This window comes from Ursus maritimus, unplaced genomic scaffold, assembly GCF_017311325.1.
Source record: "Ursus maritimus isolate PB19 unplaced genomic scaffold, ASM1731132v1 scaffold_22, whole genome shotgun sequence".
In the NCBI taxonomy this organism is placed as follows: Eukaryota; Metazoa; Chordata; class Mammalia; order Carnivora; family Ursidae; genus Ursus; species Ursus maritimus.
In genome coordinates this window covers 21202112-21220027 of record NW_024424675.1, presented here as the reverse complement: position 1 = coordinate 21220027, position 17916 = coordinate 21202112, and the positions used below count along the sequence as shown (strand labels likewise).

The window sequence follows — 17916 nt, the reverse complement described above, 5'->3', positions numbered from 1 at the left end:
TCAGCTTACTGACCCTTGGTACAAATCTCAGGGGTAGACAGTCCATTTGACAGCTTGGAATAAACCTCCAGGGAGGGGCTTGTCCAATGCCCTACGTGAATCGATGCACAAGCTAATCCCATAACATGGGCTCCTGGGACTCAGCCCAATGTGGGTGGAGGGGGTGTCACCATATTCGAAAATCATTGTCTCAGCCTGGATCGGTGGTCTCAGCTTGTGGTTCCTGAACAGCAGCAGCAGCAGCACCAGGAACTTAGAAGAGCAAATCCGCAGGCCTCACTCCAGACCTGCTAAGTCAGGGCCCAGCAATCTGTGTTTTAGCAAACCCATCTGAGAACCTAAACCGGCAGTGCAGAGCAATTACACCCCCTCATTTTTATTAAATAAGCTTTTATTTGGGAATGATTTTTGACTTACAGAAAAGTTGCAAAAAGAGCAAAGAGCTCCCCTATATGCTGCACCCAGCCTGTCCCACCATCACCTGACATTTTACATGTACGTTTGTCAAAACTAAGAGACTGACACTGGTATGTTATTATTAAGTAAAACCCAGACCTTATTCAGATCCCTAGTTTTTCCACCAATGTCCTTTTTTGGTTCCAGGATATTACACTGCATTTAGGACCGCATTCATTTTACATTTAAATTGGTCACCTCAGTCACCTTTCTCTGGGACAGAGAGAATGGGTGGGAAAGCTGCTGTCTTGGTTACTGAGCTGGGGAAACTGAGGCTTGAAAACACCCAGGGACCAAGTTCCCTTAGCAGAACAGTGACAGCAAGGCCTGCCTCACTCTGCACTCTTCCTGCCCCTCTTCCCTTCACCCAGGACTCTTGTTTTCAGAAGCCCCTTTGGAATGTCCCATCTGGCCTACCCCCATCCCATCATGCAGACCATGACAGATGCCCCTAGCAGAGCAGGCCCAGCGCTGGGAGAGAGCCACCTGCCCCATCACCTCTTCCCCTAGATTTCAGGGCCAGGACAATGTCTTAGTGACTTCAGCTCAGTCAGATCAAGGCCCTGTGCAAAAAAGAAGCAGTTATTTGCCTAAATGCAACCATTTGTGGTTGATGAAAAATGTCACCAATTCTTTGCAGTTTCTCCCAGGAAGAGGTGTAGTCTGTTTTGCCACCCCTTGAACCCAGGCCAGCCGTATGAGTTGCTCTGACCAAAAGAACTTTGCGGAAGAGATGTTGTACCAATTCTGGGCCTAGGACTCAAGAAGTCTTGCAGCTCTACTTTCAGTCTCATGACACTCTGAAGCCATGTCAGTAAGCCTGAGCTACCCTGCTGGAGAGACCGCATGGACGAGGACCAAGTCACCCAGCCGTCGGCCTGCCGAACGCCAGACAAGTGAGTAGGGCCATCTGAGACCATCCAGCCCTCTCCGAGGCAATAGTGACTAGTGACTGCATGTACCCTTTGGAGTGACTTGGGGCAAGACCAGCAGAACTGTCCCCATGTGCCCAGCCCAAATTGCAAACCTGCGGAACTGTAGGCAAATGAATGATGTGCTTTCAGCTGTCAAGTTGGGGGACCATCCGTTACACAGCAAAGACTAACTGATACACAATTCCTGATTTCTCTCCTGGTAATGGGATTCCAGTTTTATTTCAGGAAGTGGTGTGCCAGTCCCAGGAGATGTGATATGAGTGGCCTACTAATTATAACAATTGTGTTCCCTGCCATCTTAGTTTTCTAAGCAGCTGGGGGTGGCAACGATAGCTGGTTTGGGCCAAAGAGCCCTAAGTAGAAATATGCAGGGGGACAGAACAGGAAACAGGCATCTGAAAAAGGTCTGACTTCAAGATAGAAGTCGACAGCTGGCTTGGCCCTTCCTCCTCCCCCACACCTTTCTTCCTTGAACACAGCCACGATTCCTGGAGGTACAGTAGCCACCTTTGACCATGAAGTTACAAGCAATGAGGGAAAGGCCAAAAGGAATCAGAGATGCGAGCCCTACCTTCGCCGGGGGGCTGCACCAATACCACCTGTCTCCAGAATTCACGCTACGTGGACAGACTTCTTGTTGTTTAAGCCACTGTAAGCCAGGCTTTCCTTTACTTGCAGGTGAATGCGTTCCACATAATGGGAAATACACAGACAAAAATGTAGAAAGAGACTTGTCCTTGGGAATCTGGAGCCAGGAACAGGTGGCTCTCCAAATCCATCTCCTTTTCCATTTCATTCTCTCAAGAACACCTCAAGAGCAAAGACACGCCGCCATGTCCGCAGCAGTGGGATCTGGGGCTCCCCCATTGTTCAGTAAGGAGTCCACGGTCTTGCAGCTAGCGGAACAGGTGCTCAGAGTCAGACCTCCCCCTAGGCACAGAGAATGCGCCCCTGATCGCTTTCTGCACGGCCCAGCCCCCTGGAGGCCAGGCGTGTCTTCTGGGCTCTTGGGAGTGTTGGGAGGCACCGAGGCTGCTATTGTAAGTCTGGCGTGGAGGCGCCGAGGTACACCCTGAGGTCCGACAGGGTGGACTGGACAAGCTTGGCAGGGATGGTCTCTCGCTGCAGCTGCTGGTACGCCGCATAGCGGTGGCAGCCCCCAAAGGAGTAGAAGTAGTCACCACCCTGGGCCCCTTTGATCCAGAGGACGTCAATAGGGGGGACGCTGTCTGGATCCTCCTGGAGAAGAGGGCACAGCGTCAGCGAGCATGGCACAAGGCCTGGCAGCCGGCGGCGCAGACTGCTAACCTGCGCTGAGCTCCCACAGGGAACTCACGCTGGCTCACGCTGGCCTGTGAGAGACAACTGTTAAAGCTTCAGGAATTTTGTGAGCCGGTTGTCATCGACTTGGTGGCTTGAAAATCAGCCACGGTGATCTACATCGGGGAAATGAGCAGATGCTACAAATCGGGCTTTTCCCCTAGAGACCAGGCTGTTCAACATGTATCCGTTTATTATACCACATACACACTGTCGGTCTGGCCCTGTTCTGGGCTCTGGGGATCAAGTACAGCCAGACCGGGACAGGCACAGCCCCTGCCTTCACGGGACCCCGGTCCGGCGGGCCAGATGGAACGCAAAGTGAGAGCTGGAGTGATCTGTGCTATGAGGACAGTAACACACGTTACAGGCCAGGGCTGGGCGTCCACGAGGCCTCTCTGAGGTGACAAAGGAGCAGAGACTGAACACAGAGGAGTCGGCTTGGGAAGAGAGACAGGTAGAATGGTTCAGTCAGAGCCTCACTACCTAGGTTCAAATCTCCACTCTGCTACGTAACTGCGATCTTGGACAGTTGATCTCTGTGCCTCAGCTGTCCCGTCTATCGACTAGGGATGAAGACAAGAGACCCACCTCATAGAGCTGTTGATGATTTGATGACCCTTCTAGAAAGTGGTCATGAGACAGCAGCCTTGGTGGAGTGGACAGAGGGGAAACCGAGGTGAGGCCTTAGCAGGCATCCAGCGGAAGATGCTGGTCTGGATGAGAACGTGGGTGGGACCGGGAGAGGCAGACAGGTTTGCGACATGGGGGCAGCTCTGAGGAGACTGGCAGAAGGGCTGAACGTGAGGAGAAGGGAAAGAAGAGAATCTAGGTTGACTTCCTGTTAGGGGCCTGAGTAGCCAGCTGCAGAGTGGGTGGTCCTCTAAGTAGGGAAAGCCTGAGGCAGGGTGGGGTAGGGGGGTGGAGCATAGTGGGGAGACCACATTAGGTGTGAGCTGCCTAGAAGGCCTCCCGCCACTGGCCCACGGGTTCTCTTTTATTATGCTTATTTGATGGATTCATTTATCCATTTATTCCAGAAATGATTAGTAAGCAGTAAGGCCCAGCAGTGACACGTGGGGGCTCTGGAACCCCAAAAACCTGAACCTGAATGTCAGCCCCCCCACCGAGCTGCTGGGGGACCTGGAGCAAATGGCCTCAGTTCCTCATCTGTAAAATGGGAGTGGCTGCTCTACGGGGCTACAGGTGAAGAGTCACAGAGCTGACGCATGTGAGGTGCCGAGCACAGCCTGTCTGGCAGTGGGGCACGAATGAGGGGCAGGATGCTGGACAGGCCTTGTGCTGGGCACCGGGGCGGGGTCACGGCCTCCAACAATGTCCACGTCCTAATCTCTGGAGCCTGTGAAGGCAAAGGGGACTTTGCAGATGGAATGAAGTTAAGGATCCTGAGATGGAGAGATTATTCTGGGTTATCCAGATGGGTTGAATGTAATCACTGGCGTCCTTGAAAGTAGAAAAGGCAAAGGAAGAGGTCTGATGTTGCTGGCTTTGAAGATGGGGGAAAGAAGCCACGAGCCAAAGAATGTGGGTGGCCCTCTAGAAGCTGGGAAAGGCAAGGAAAGGGATTCTCCCCAAGAGCCTCCAGAAGGAATGCGGCCCTGCTGACACCTTGATTTTAGCCCACTGAGACCCCATTTTGGACTTCTGAACTATGGAACTATGAAATAATAAACTTGTATTGTTTTAAGCCACTAGTTCCTGGTAATTTGTTACAGTTGCCGTAGGAAATGAATACAGACGGTAAGCAAAGACAGGCTTGGTTCTTGCCCTCACAGAGCATATGGTTCTAGCATGGAAGACAGGTGTCTAAACAGGCCATTAAAACCCAGTGGGGGGGGGGGCGCCTGGGTGGCACAGCGGTTAAGCATCTGCCTTCGGCTCAGGGCGTGATCCCGGCGTTACAGGATCGAGCCCCACGTCAGGCTCCTCCACTGGGAGCCTGCTTCTTCCTCTCCCACTCCCCCTGCTTGTGTTCCCTCTCTCGCTGGCTGTCTCTATCTCTGTTAAATAAATAAATAAAATCTTTAAAAACAAAACAAAACAAAACAAAAAAAACCCAGTGGGATCAAAGCTATGCTGGTGAACATGCAGGTGTCTGGGGGCCCACAGGAGGCCACTAACCCAGTAGGGGGCATCAGGGAAGACACTGACACTGGGACAGTAAAACCAAGAAGGAGTTAGAAACAGTAAAGAAGAGATGGAAGAGTTCCCGGCAGGGGGAGAAGAAGCCTGTGCAAAGGCCCAGGGGTGGGAGAGCGCATCCATGGCTAGATCCTCCACAGCCGGGCACCATGCTAGTGTTGAGCAAACAGCCAGGATATGACCAAAGTCCCTGCTCATGTGCAGTTGTCCTGAGGTGGGGCAGACAATAGAACACAAACAAATGTATAATGTAAGTCAGGTGGACAGAAGTGCTTTATGGAGAAATACCTCGGGTTAAGGGGGAAATCTTGAGAGGCCAGGGCAGTGTTAGCAAGGGCAGAGAGGGGGCAGAGGCCTGAACCGAGAGAGGGAGCAGGCCTTGTGGCTATCTGGGGAAGCAGTTCCTGGTAAAAGGCACAGTGGTACAAACTCTAAGGTTGAATGCCATACTGGGGAGCTGTAGAGGGGTCTGGTGGGGACTTGGAGTCTCACGGGGTCACCTTCCAAGGGTCCAATGGGAAAAGGTGACACAATGCCACGCAGGCCTAACCTGACACACATGTTCCCTTCGCCTCAGAAAGTTCCTGCCAGGATCACTTCCCCATTCATCAACACCCTCCCTCAGTGATGGGGCTGACCCCTGTCCTCTCCCAGATCCAGTTCAACCAAGGGGCTCCCAGCAGACATCACATGTCCAGTCCCACTGCCACTGACTGTGACAGCCAGAAATGACAGCATGGCTTAACTCCAGAGTGTGGTGGCCAAGCCGCTGGGCCCTGGAGCCAGTCTGCGCCACTTTCAAAGTGCCTGACCTTGGACAAGTTATTTGCAAAAAAAAAAAAAAAAAAAGAAGTCCTCCTGTGCCTCAGTTTCCTCGTCTGTAAAAGAGGACAGTAATAGCAGCTACCTCACAGGGTTGGCATGAAGCTTAGGCACTTGAAACAGCTCCTGGGCACTGCAAGTGCTATCTTTATAAACAGAGTTCGAGATCGGTATTTTAATTATCTCCTCCAGTCTCCTGCTTGCTCAAGCGAGGAAACAGAGGCCCAGAGAGGCCCAGCCCCTTGCTCAAGGTCACACAGCAAACAGTCGGCTCCAGCGGAGCGCCTGGAACCGGTCCCGTCTCGCGTCCAGTGTGACACCTCCCCCCCCAAGAAGCCCTCCCTCCGGCCCGCCTCCCCGAGCCTCACCCGGATCGTGTCCACGAGGCTCTGCACCTTGGCCGGGTTCAGCACAGGCGGCAGTGGCCGGATGAGGACGCTCAGCGGCACGTTGTGCACTGCGGCGATGCAGCCCGAGTGGATGCTGCCACCCTGCGCGCCGCCGCTCGGCCCGGGTCCCCCAGGCGCCCCCCGGCCGACCCCAGCCCCGGCCCTGCCCAGTGCTCCTCCCGCACGCATCCCCATGGTTCCACCGCCGCCCGCTGCCGCCGCCGCCGCCGCCGCACCGCCCGCGAGCTTTAACCCCGGCCGGGCCGTACCACTCCGCGCAGGCGGCGGGGGCGGCCGGCGGGGCGAGCGCGTGTCTCCCCCGCCCGGAAGTGGTCCGGCCCCGCGCGCCCCGCTGGCTGCGCGCGGCGCCGGCGCCGGACTCGGGCCGTCCACCGGGGGGCGCCCCGCAGCCTCCCCTCCGCCGCACCGCGTCCCGGAGTGGAAGCGCCCGGGCCGGCTGACTCAGGGTGAGTCTGCAGGTCGTGGGGCGGGAGGGGCGCGGCTGACGCAGAGGCCCGGGTGACTCAGGCCCGCGGCGGGGGCGGGGCGGGGACGAGGGGGGCGGCCGGACCTGCCGAGCGAGGATGAGTCGGCAAAACCCGCTGTGCTTGGCTTCCCGGGCCGGAGCCGTAGCCCGAATGGCCAAGGAGGTGATACTAATACCGACAAGAGTAAAACTAGGAATCTGGTGCTGTCAGGCGCTGTTCGGAACACTTCGCATGTATATTAACTTATTTCAGTCTCCAAACAACCCCGCAAGAGAAGTGTGATTATTATTCCCTTTTTACAGATGAGAAGACTGAGGCACAGCGAGCTTTAAGTGATTCGCCCAAGGTCAGGGAGCTAGTAAGTGACTGAGCCAGGCAGGGTTCAAATCCAGTGTCTCACTCCAGAGTACAGTCTGTACCTCTCTGCAGGCTGCCTCTGTTCAGCCAAAGTAACTGTCACAAGGAGCGTTCTGGAATGCTGCTGACAATGTGTGGGCACTGCCCTAAACATGCACACTGTCTCCTCGCATCCTCATAGCACCACTAAGACGTAGATGTTAGGGACAGAATTATTGAACTGCTTGTGCAAGGCAGGGCAGCTGAAAATGAAAGTCGTCTGAGCCTATAGCCCAGGACCACTTAACCCCCAACACCTGCTTACAGATGTGGACCCTGAGGGTGCAGAGGGGGTGGGGTGGGGTGGTGGTGGGGGTGGTGATGACTTGGGTCCAGACATGCTGAGTGCCAGCCCCACTCTCTCTCATTCAAAGTCCTCTGTCCTCTGAGGCCGAGGTTCAGCACCCAGCGTCCTCTGGGGCCGGGGGCACGTAGGCAGAGGCTCCTAGTTTAAATTCCAGGTGTTTATCAGCACCTATGGCAACATTAGGACTTTGGCACAGATTTGCCTGGGTTTGGATCCCACTTGGCCACTTCCTAGCTGTGTGGTCTCAGGCAAGTTGCTTAACCTCTCTGAGCCTCAATGTTCTCTTCTGTTAAAATGGTTATGGGAAGATTGTGGGAACATTTCGAGATAATGTCTGATGGAGGGCAGAGTGGGGGGCAAATCAGTGTTTCCACAGCAGTAACCAAGGAAAGTGACTGGTTTTATCACGAACACCCAGAATGCTGAAGGAGAGGCCCTATTTGACTGAGAGCATCAGGACCAGCTCCCTGGGGCAGAGGCATTCGAACTGGAAAGTGGCTTGGTCCTGGGGAGGGAGAGGGAAGAAGCAGGTGTAGGCTTTGCAGTCACTTGAGTGGCGTGGATTGGAATCCTGGCTCCGCCACCTACTAAGTCATGTGACTTGAGGGTATGTGTGTGTTTGCTGGGGGCGGGGGGGGGGGTAACTCACCTTCTTCTCTTGCCTCAGTTTCTTCTCTGGATTGCCAGGGAGAGTAAATGAGAGTAACACATGAAGTGTTTAGAAAGCTCTTGGCACAAGCAGTATTGAGTGGAGGGTAGACTTGAAGGACATTCCAGCCACAGGCACAGCTCGAGCAAAAGCGGGGAGGTTGGCCAGTCTCAGACCTGGTTGAACGCAGGCATATCTCGTAAATACAGGCTTATCGGGTTTGGTTGTCCTCCTCTTCACGCTGGTTGGCATCTGCATGGGGAATGCGTGTCACCCTGTTAGCTGGAGAAAACCAGAGACAGGACCCACTGTGGGGAGGAGAGGCTGCTGCATGGGCTAGTTACTGACACTCTCCGTACCTGAACTCGTTACCCTTTCCGATGAGTAACACTGCCCGTCACTCAAAGTTCTCATGGGTATGAATTGTGAGGGTTCACTTACGTGCTCCGCGTGTTGCGTAATGCCCCATTTTGCCATTGTAGGCAGCAGGTTCTTAGCTTTTCATCCTCTGTGTTCTGGTTTTTAATCCTCCTGCTTGCCCCCCTGCAGTCCCATGATGGCTGCTGTAGCACCAAGCATCACATCACTATACAACAACTTTCAAAGGCAGAACTTAGGACATCCATTTGTGCTTCTTTTTAAGAGTGAAGAAAGCTCTACTAACCATTCCTTACCCCTCCACTGCCTGCCCATGAGCCCTTTCCTCATACCTCATTGGCAAGAATCCTATCGCACGTCTGTGCCCAAACCAATCCTTGGCAACGAGAGTGGAATTACCATGATTGGCTTAGCTTAACTGGCACTAACCTCTGGGCTCAGGAGGGTCTACTGTCCCCTGAAGTTCATGGCCCCTGACTGGGGAACAGAACTAGCAAGGTCTCAGGGCACCTGGCTCAGTCAGTTAAGCGTCCGACTCTTGATTTTGGCTCAGGTTATAATCTCAGGATCATGAGACCCAGTCCCACGTCAGACTCCATGCTCAGTGGGGAGTCTGCTTGGGATTCTCTTTCTCTCCCTCTGCCCCTCCCCCCATGCACATTCAGGCTCTCTCTCAAATAAATAAATAAATCTGAAAGAAAGAAAGAAAGAAAGAAAGAAAGAAAGAAAGAAAAAGAAAACTAGCAAGCCCAGTAGCTATAACCTAGTTTTCCTGTGGGGAACCTTCTTTCCCCACTCTAAGAACTGGGGTGGTGGCAGGTGCCGTGGTAGGGTAGATGGAGGAGAGAGGATCTGACCAGATCTGCCCAATCAGCAATGCCATTATATTGGCCCATCTGTCCTTAAACCAATGAGATGGAGACAAGCCTCTTGTTGGAAGTAAGATGAAGGACCTTCCACTGGGGCCGACGGAAGCCCTGAACTGGAAGTTGGACAGGTTCTGGCATCTACACAATATCCTTGTGTGGACGCTGAGACCTGTGTGCGGGTAGTTTATTTGGGAAATGTTCTAGTTATTACCGTGCAAAACAAACCACTCCAGAACGTCGTGGCATGAGATAACCGCTTTACTATCCTCACAGAGTCTGTGGGTCAAGAATTCAGACAGGGCACCACAGGGACTGCTAGTCTCTTCTCCACAATGTCTGGGCCATCATCCAGGTGGCTCAAGAGTGGGGAGTGACTTGATGGCTGGGGCTGAAATCATCTGGAGGTGACTTCCATTACACATCTGTTGAATGGTACTGCCTGTCAGCTGGGACACCTACATGTGGCCTCTCCATGTGGCCTGGGCTTCCTCATAGCATGGCGGCTGGCTTCTAAGCATGAGTGTCCTAAGAGAACCTGACAGAAACTTCATGGCCTTTTCCAATCTAGTCTTGGAAGTCATATAGCATCATTTCTGCAGTGTTCTGCCGGCTCAAGGGAAGGGGACAGAGACTCTGTCTCTTGATGGAAGGAATAGCAAGGTTCTAAAAGAGCTTGTGGGTGGGAGGTGTTGTTGTGGCCATCTTTGGAACACACATCTACTGGAGGAGGCGATGCCAGGAAGTACTGGGGAAGGGAGAAATGCCAATAAAGGGTACGCTGATGAGCAGGTTAACTTGGTGGGCAAGTGGGGCTCACTCCTGCTAGGGACTCTCTGAAGACGCTTTATGCATTATGCATCAGAACTGTCCCTCTGAGGGACGGGGGCTGGGTATTTGTTCACTGACTCCTGTCCCTCACTGGTTGAGGGTGGCCTGAGGATGTTACATTTTTGCCATTGCTGGCTGCTCTGTACTCACACGAGGCAAGCATCTGAGCACCCAGAGGATGAAGCTGCCGGCTTAGAGTATGACCTCAGCGGTGGTCCAAGGGAATTAGGGGCAAGACAGAGATAGATTCCTTTTCTGTCCAAACCAGCCAGAGTCTAGGTTTGTTGTCTGCAGCCAAAGTCTCTGACTACCTATTCTCCCCGTCCTGCTCCTAGGCTCTCTACTCCTCCCCTTCTCTTTCATTTTTGACCAAGAATCTCATACACCAGGCATTTGGGTCTACAGAGGACTTTTCTGAGTGTTTGGGAAGAGGAAAGGAGTTCTGTGCCATAAAAGGAATATTAAATTTTAGATTCCCCAACCCCTGAAGTGCTCTTGTCCATTTCTACGTCCAGGATCCTGCCATGCTGCTTGGTCACATTCTCTCTGTTTTCCTTTCCATCTTCTCTTTGTCACTTCTACCAACCCCTGAGTTTCCTGTTCTTATTTTAGGCAAAAAGTTTGCCTCTGTCTTCTGCAGCTTCCGTGCCTGCTGAAGAACCCCCATCTCCGTGGGGTCTTGAGAGAGCTTCACACCTCACCTGCTTCTCATAGTCCCGAGGCGGCTGCCGGCGCCAACCGGGGCAACCTCCTTCTTAGCTTATGTCTTAGTTCAGGTCGCTATACCGAAATATGATAGACTGGGGTGGCTTACACAATATACATGTATTTCCCACAGTCCTGGGGGCTGGAAGTCCGGGATCAAGGAGTGGTGAACCTCTTCCTAGTTCACGGACTGCTGTCTTCTTCTGTGTTCTCCTGTGGTGGAAGGGGTGAGGGAGCTCTCTGGGCTCTCTGCCTGTGGGGACCCTCATCACATTCATGAGCCTCCCACAAGCCCCACCTCCGCATGCCGTCACAGTTAGGATTAGGCTTCCACATATGAAATTTAGGGGGACACAAACTCAGTCCATAGCAGTTCACATCCAGAAGAGAGAGAGAGAGACCCCTCCCTCTCTCCAGCGATGATGGAATTAAAGCTTTTCTCTCTGGTCTGATTGGGCTAGCTTGAGTCAGGATTGATAATGTTCTTCAGGGACAGGCCATGTGTGAGCTGTTTAAGCATGGGTGCTGGAGCCTGTCACCCACTGGGATGACTGGGATTGGCCCAGAGGAGACCAGTCAGCCACACCCCTGAGGTCAGCCTCCTTTGAGCCACCCAGAGGGGCTCAGTGATGGGTGGATGTCTGACAGATGTAAGATTTGTTGATGAGGAGGGTGGGGGGTAAAAGCCTGGGTGTCAGTGTCCGGTCCTCTTGGCCCACCTTTGATTTTAACAGAAGTTGTGGTGGGAGGTTTTGTGTAAGCACTGCCAGCTTCTCGGCCCAAGCTCCCTGTGTCATCCACATTTTCCACCTCTGTGGGAGATTTGCTCATTTACAAGCACATCCTGGAGATGTTAGGGTGTTCGCTGATGGGGACAAGAGCTGGTAAGTAAAAACCAGTCTTCCATTGTCACAGGTGGACAATTGTGAGAGGTGTTCCAGACCATTTGGAACTTTCCAGACCCTTTTTAGAGACCAGCAGTACCCAGCCGTGTTGTTGCAGCAGTGAGCTCACTACCACCCCCTCTGTCTTGTTCTTCTTGCCTCCCACTCCTGGTTCCTGGAATCACCTCCCAGAGAAACTACATGCACTCAAGTCTCTGGCTCTGCTGCCAGGGGTGGGGGTGGGGAGGGGGCAAAACTAAGGCAAAGGGGCAATTTTATAGGTCATCCCCAGTAGTTCTACCCCTTGTCTGGGTTAACATTACACATCGCTTGCTGGATGTGTGACCTGGGGCCAGTCACCTATCTGTACCTCAGTTTCCCAACCTGCAAAATGGCCATAATAACGACACCTAATTTGTAGGGTTGTGGAAGAATGAAAAGAGATGATGTAGGTAAAGTCCTTAGAACAGTGCCCAACCCACTGTAAGTGCTCAATAAATATGAGCTGTTTGATTACATTTTGAATTAATAATAGATCTTGAAGGTCTCTCCGTACTTGCACTTCCAGACTCGACTCAGTGTATTAGCCAAGATTCTTGTTTGCAAGTGAGGAAAGCCAGTGTGAATTAGCTTAATGAAAGTGGGGACCTTTGGCTCCCTTGACAGTGGGGTGAAGCTGGGCCTTCGGGAAAAGTGGGTTCAGAGACTTTGTCTCTCACTTGGCAGAGGGATTACCTCTGCATGACAGGAACGTGGCTTTCAGTGGAGACTGTTTGGCTATTACCAAGAGAAGCCTGACGAGAGAGGTTTAAAGCACACTAAAGCATAACCTTTTGTGGAAAAGAGTCTGGAAAGAGGAAATCGGGCTGGGGTGACAGCTCCATGGTTGCAAGGGGCACAGACCCTTTCTATCTGTCCACTCCATCCTTTTAGAGTCGGGCTTTTATTCTCAAAGTCACCTTCTGGGTAAGATTGAAGTGCCAGCCTGAAAGGAGGTAGAGAAGTGGAAAGGCAAAAGAACATGACCCCCTCCTTTTTGGGGGACTGTCTCACAAGTCCCATATAACACTTTCCCTGGCATGTGTTTGATTAGAAGTTGGTCCCATGGCCACCTCTGGCCACAAGGGCGGCTGGGATATGTAGTCTTCATTCCGTGTGGCACTGTGCTCAGCTAAAATTGGAGCGCTCTTACTAAGGAGAGAGAGAAGGGATAATGATAAGTAGCTAGCTGGTCTTATGACTCAGAGAGACGGAGAGAGGAAATTTCCAAATTCTAGTCAGATGCCCACATTTGAACCAATCACTATGGCCATGAGGGACCGAGACTTTTTTTTCTTAAGGCGTAAGCCACCATTATTATAACTTAAATGTATGTAGTTCATTAAAAAATAATTATCATTCATCTGCTATCGGCTAGGCATTGTGCTAGACCTAGGGGACTTAGCGATGAGCAAAAAGACACTTCATTCTCAGTCTCATGAAGTTTATAGTCTAGCAGAGGAGAACGGAAAAGTGTACAGTGATGTAAGTGCTGTAAATGGGGGCATGGGGCCCCTGAGCAAGTGACGACGCAGCTGGGAGATGAAGGATGGAAAAGGCATTAACTAGTAAGGATGGTAGTGATAGCGGGGTAGATGGTGTGCATTACTGGTGGAGACAACAGTTTATGCAAAGGCCCTGTGGCAGGAGAGAGCAAAATTGCTGAAAAGAGGCAGCTGGTCACATAGTTGAAGATTCAGCTGGAACAATGGAAAGCGCCACACCAGAGAAGGCTTTGAAAGTCACCCTAAGCACGTTCCACTCCCTCTCTCCCCCCCAGAGGAAGTCATTGAAGTGTTTTAAGCAGGGAAGTGGGGATGGTGGTGGTAGTGACAGGAGGATCAGATAGTGACAGCAGGATCAGAAAAGATCCTGCATTTTTGAAAAGAACCCTGTGAAGAGAGGAAGGGAGGTGGGGAGACGGAATGGATCCAGAGAGACCAGGGAGAAGGCCAGTCCAGGGAAGAGATGATGGTAACTATGGACTAGGGTGGGGACTGAGAACATGGAAAGTATCATTCACCAGAAGCTGGTGTTGGCCTGGATGCTAGGATGGGGAGACAGAGGTGGGAGAGATGACTTCTGGGTTTTTTGGCTACAAGACTGGATGGGTGCTGGTGGCATCCATGGAGGTGGGGGAACCCTGGGGGAGAAGCACATGGTCGCTTCAGACCTGGCTGGTCTGTGCTGTTGGGATATTGGAGTGGAGGTGGCCCGCGGGCAGATGCGGGTTTGCAGCTTGGAGAGGAGGCTGGAATTGGAAATGTAAATCTGCAAATCTGCCTGTGAGTGGAAATTGAAGCCATGGGTTTCACGAGAGTGCAGTGAGAGGAGGAAAGTCTAGGAGAACCTTGTGGAACACAGAGCACATACAAAAGGGAACAGGAACCGGGTTCCTTCCTTGGGTATAGGAACATGAGTCCGCCAAGTCGCTAGGTGGAACAGCCAGGCAGGTATGAGGAGAACCAGAGTTAGTCTTGGAGGTCTTCCTTTGAGACAACTGTGAAAAGCAGCTTGGACTATTTGGCCAGTTGAGGTGCTGAGGGCTGCAGGAAAGGGTCCTGATTCAGCGGACTGAAACAAATAAAGTCCCTCATGTCACACGCCATGAAGTCCAGAGGCAGCACACTGAGTGGGCTTTAGGGCGGTTTTATCGGCACTCCCTGATGTCATCGGGGATGTGGGCTTTTTCCGTCCCTCCGCTTCGCTCTTCAGGGTGTGGGCATCAGGCTAAGGCTGGTTCCCTTCATGGTCACAAGACGATATGCTTCCCTGTTCACGTTCAGGGAGAAGAGAGACTTGGCTTCCTTTCTCTTAAAGGGGAGGGAGAAGCGAACTTTCCTGAAAGCTTACAGTGAACCTTTCCTTTGGCTTCACCGGCCAGAATTGAGTCATAGACCCATTTATCAGCCCACGGGGGAAGGGATGCCTCTTCCACCAGTCCAGACCACCCCTTAAGCTGATGTTCAGTTCCCCAATGGCATGGCTGCCAATCAAGGAGGGAAGGAAGGGAGATAGATAGTGGGTACCCAGCAGCCATTCCCACCTCCCTCTTGGGGGGCCTTCTGTATTGTATGTCACAGAGGTAAAACCTACATTTCTCAGACTTTCCTGCAGCAAGGATAATGACAGTGAATTCGGCTCAGCCAGTTCGATGCACTCCTGTGGAATTTGGGCGGTGGAAGTGGGCAGGCACCATTTTCTTAGTGCCTTGTCTCTGGCTGCTGGCAAGGTGGTCATGGAGCCCCAAGTTTTCTATAACGGTGTTCCAGTGTTGAGATGCCAGCACAGCGGGAGACAGGAGACAGTTTGAAAGGCAGTGGCAGGGGCCTCCTGTTTCGTGGGTCCCACAGATAGTGCGGTGTTCCTGAACACAGTAGTTCCTGCGAGCTGCCTGATGCCCCCTATCTGGTTTTGGAAGAGGTGGCAGCCCCCCCCCCCGGGTGGGCCAGTTTTGTGGGGATGTTCTGAGGGGTCCAGCTGAGGGCTCGCCCCTTCAATCCTTCCAGCAATTTTGTCAGCAGCCAGTTCCCCACATTAAACACTTGCTGCTTTAAGGGGATTTAATACAGGGAATTAGATGTTTATAAAGTGTGGGCCTAGAGCGGGCTCTGCCCCCTGGATCTGAAGCAGATGTAGGTGACGCAACCTCAGGTCAGAAGCAGTGTGTAGCCACAGGGGACTGTGCGTGGCTGGCGAGGGGAGGCAACAGGTGCCTGGGCCCCTCAAAGCCCCGTGCACATTGCTCAGATTATAGCCGCCTGTCCAGGGGTATGTGAAGAGAAAAGCAAACAGGCACCAGGTTGAAGGTCTAAAAGGTGAGTATATTGCTCACAAAAGGAGGAATCCCAAAAGGTGGCCCCAGGGGAGATGGACTTCCAGCCTGCAGCCTGGCACCCAGCCCTCAAAGCACGGGGACCTCACCTCCCAGTGGGTCCATGCTGGGGGGTGGAGTTAAGTGGCATGGCGTGATGGTCCCCAGTGAGGTTTTTAGTAAGGCAAGGACCTATTTGTATTTTGAAAGGTCACCAAGGCACTGGCTAGGAGGATGGATTGGTGGTTCAACATCTTCCTGAACACTTTTGAAGACAGTCGTTCACTGGCTCTAGGGGCAGCTTACTGTTTTGGGACAACTTTGCCTGCTGAGCCAAAGTTGACCTTTTTGCTTGCATGTACTTGCTCAGGTGTGACCGATAGGGCTGGCCAGAAACTCTGTCAGAGCAGCAAGGGATGAAGTAGGGAAGAAATAGGAGTTGTAAACTGGCTGTCAAGGGACAAATCTGGCTCATGGTTTATTTGTTTGGCGGTATAGTGAACTTGAATTCTTTAAGGGGAGACACACTCTTTCCTGTTAGTCACAGGTTCCAACATTCCCTAATGTATTAAAGGAACTTGCTTCATTCATGCTGTTAATCTTGCTCTTAAAGTCTTGGAGTTTGCAACCCCAGTATTTGAGGAATATTTAGGACTGAGGATGCCTGGGACTCTGGATGTCAAAGGACATGCTCCCCCCACCCTCCCCACCCCCTGGAGCTTGGGACCCCTGGTGGCAGCTACAGGGTGGTCAGGCCAGAGGGAGGAAAATGGAGTAAAAAAAAATCTAGCTGCAGTCAACCAGATTAATATGAAACAAAGAAACAAGATTAATATGTTTAAAAAACGTAAAAAGGAAAAAAGAAAAAAAATCCAGCTGCCTCTCAGATGCTGCCCCTGCCCACACCCCTCCCCAATGACAAGGTCTCGAGGCACTGGTGAGTGGCCAAAGTCCCTTTAATATCCCTGAATTGCGTTACAAGTAATACTGCTGGAGGTGAGGAAGGGACGGGGGTCTGGGGTACGAGATGGGGGAGGAGTAGGAAGGGGGAGCGCCAAGCGCTCATACAAAATATGGCCAAAAGGCTTATTAGCATGCATGGAAAATTATTGCTGTCGGAAGTTCCTATTTACAGGGTCAACACCCTCCGTAATTGCTTCTGCGACCCCTCTCCCTCCCCCCATCCCTGCTGCCTCCCTTCCCCGGGCGGGCCTGGAGCTGAGAAGCCCTAGAGAAGTGCCCCTGCTCCAGCGGCCCCTCCAGTCTCCACCCTCCTTTGTGACTGGGGGGAGAGAGGGAGGGTCGGAGAGTCCAGGACTCCTTCCCCCATAGCTGGGCGCCTAGTGATGGGGCAGAGGCGTGTGCTTAATTAAAGCAGAGGGGGCCAGGGCCCGTGAGCGTGGAGGTGTGTGCTTCGGTCCTCGCCCGGGCATGCAAAAGCGCGGCGGGGGAGGTAGTGGCGGCCAACGGTGGGGCAGCTGGCAGCCCCGGCCCCTCTGCCCGGGAGAGTTGCATAGACGTGGCTGGGTGGGAGCGCTCCTCCCGGAGCAGAGCGGGCCGGAGGCCCCAGCGGGGTCCGGGGCTCAGTCGGTCCCTGGAACCTGGGGTCCCTTGAGAAGAGGAATAAACAGGAAACAAATCGAGGAGGCTCCTCTCTCCGGTCTCCCAGGAGTGGGAGTGGAAGGCTCAGGAGGGTGGGGACCTGCCCCATGACTGGACCTCCTCATACCCCTCACCCCCCAAATTGAGGGTCAGCAGGCTATCCCTCCCATTCTTGTGTCCCCTTCCCCAGCGAATTCAGGCTCTGATGAGGGTGAGGCTTCTCCCTCACTCCCCAAGAGGGGGTGTGTGTGTGGGGGGACAGCCTTCTATGGCCTTTGCTGTCCCTCTCCTTGCCTGGCTCCCTGACCTCCCAGTCCAGCTGGGGAAGCCAGACCATCCCTGGGTGAGGCCAAGAGATTAAATATAATAATAAATAGATAATAAATAAACAAATAAATAATTGGAGAGGCCCAGCCAGACAGGGGGAAGGGCATTTGTGAGGTGCCCCAGACTCCCTCCAACAAATAAGGAGGGGTACCTGTAGTCCTGGGGGTGGGGGAAAGTGCTCAGAGAATCTGGGGAGAGGGCAGCTGAAGGCTGGAAGCCCAGGGAGGGGCTGTCCTGGGGTGAGAGGAGGACTACGGTAGGGGGCAGGGCCTGAACTGCCCCTCAAGTCTGCCCCAGGTCAAGTGAACTCAAAGGGGTGAGAGTTGCTGGAGGGATGAGGGGGTCTGGAGAGAGTAGGGCGTGGGAGTGGTTGAGAAGGCCCCAGGACGGAAGAGAATAGGAAATGTATGTGAGCATAGTTTAGGGGGTTGTGAAGGGCTGGACCTAAGGCCGGGGGTACAGAGGGGATCAGGGACAGACTGGGGACTCCCAAGAGAGGTGAGGATTAGATCCCTAGATGGGCACACATACAGCAAGACTCGGCA

The 17916-nt window shown here is 53.0% G+C and overlaps 1 protein-coding gene across 1 annotated transcript; it reads right to left on the bottom strand.

The window, feature by feature from the left end:
* Positions 1–2041: 2041 nt before the first annotated feature.
* SRXN1 (sulfiredoxin 1) lies at positions 2042–6285 on the bottom strand. The gene is made up of 2 exons (XM_008703406.2): positions 6065–6285; positions 2042–2630 (listed from the first exon to the last, which is right to left on the bottom strand). The coding sequence occupies exons 1-2, from the start codon at positions 6278–6280 to the stop codon at positions 2427–2429; spliced, it is 420 nt and encodes a 139-aa protein (XP_008701628.2). The 5' UTR covers positions 6281–6285; the 3' UTR covers positions 2042–2426.
* Positions 6286–17916: the final 11631 nt, after the last annotated feature.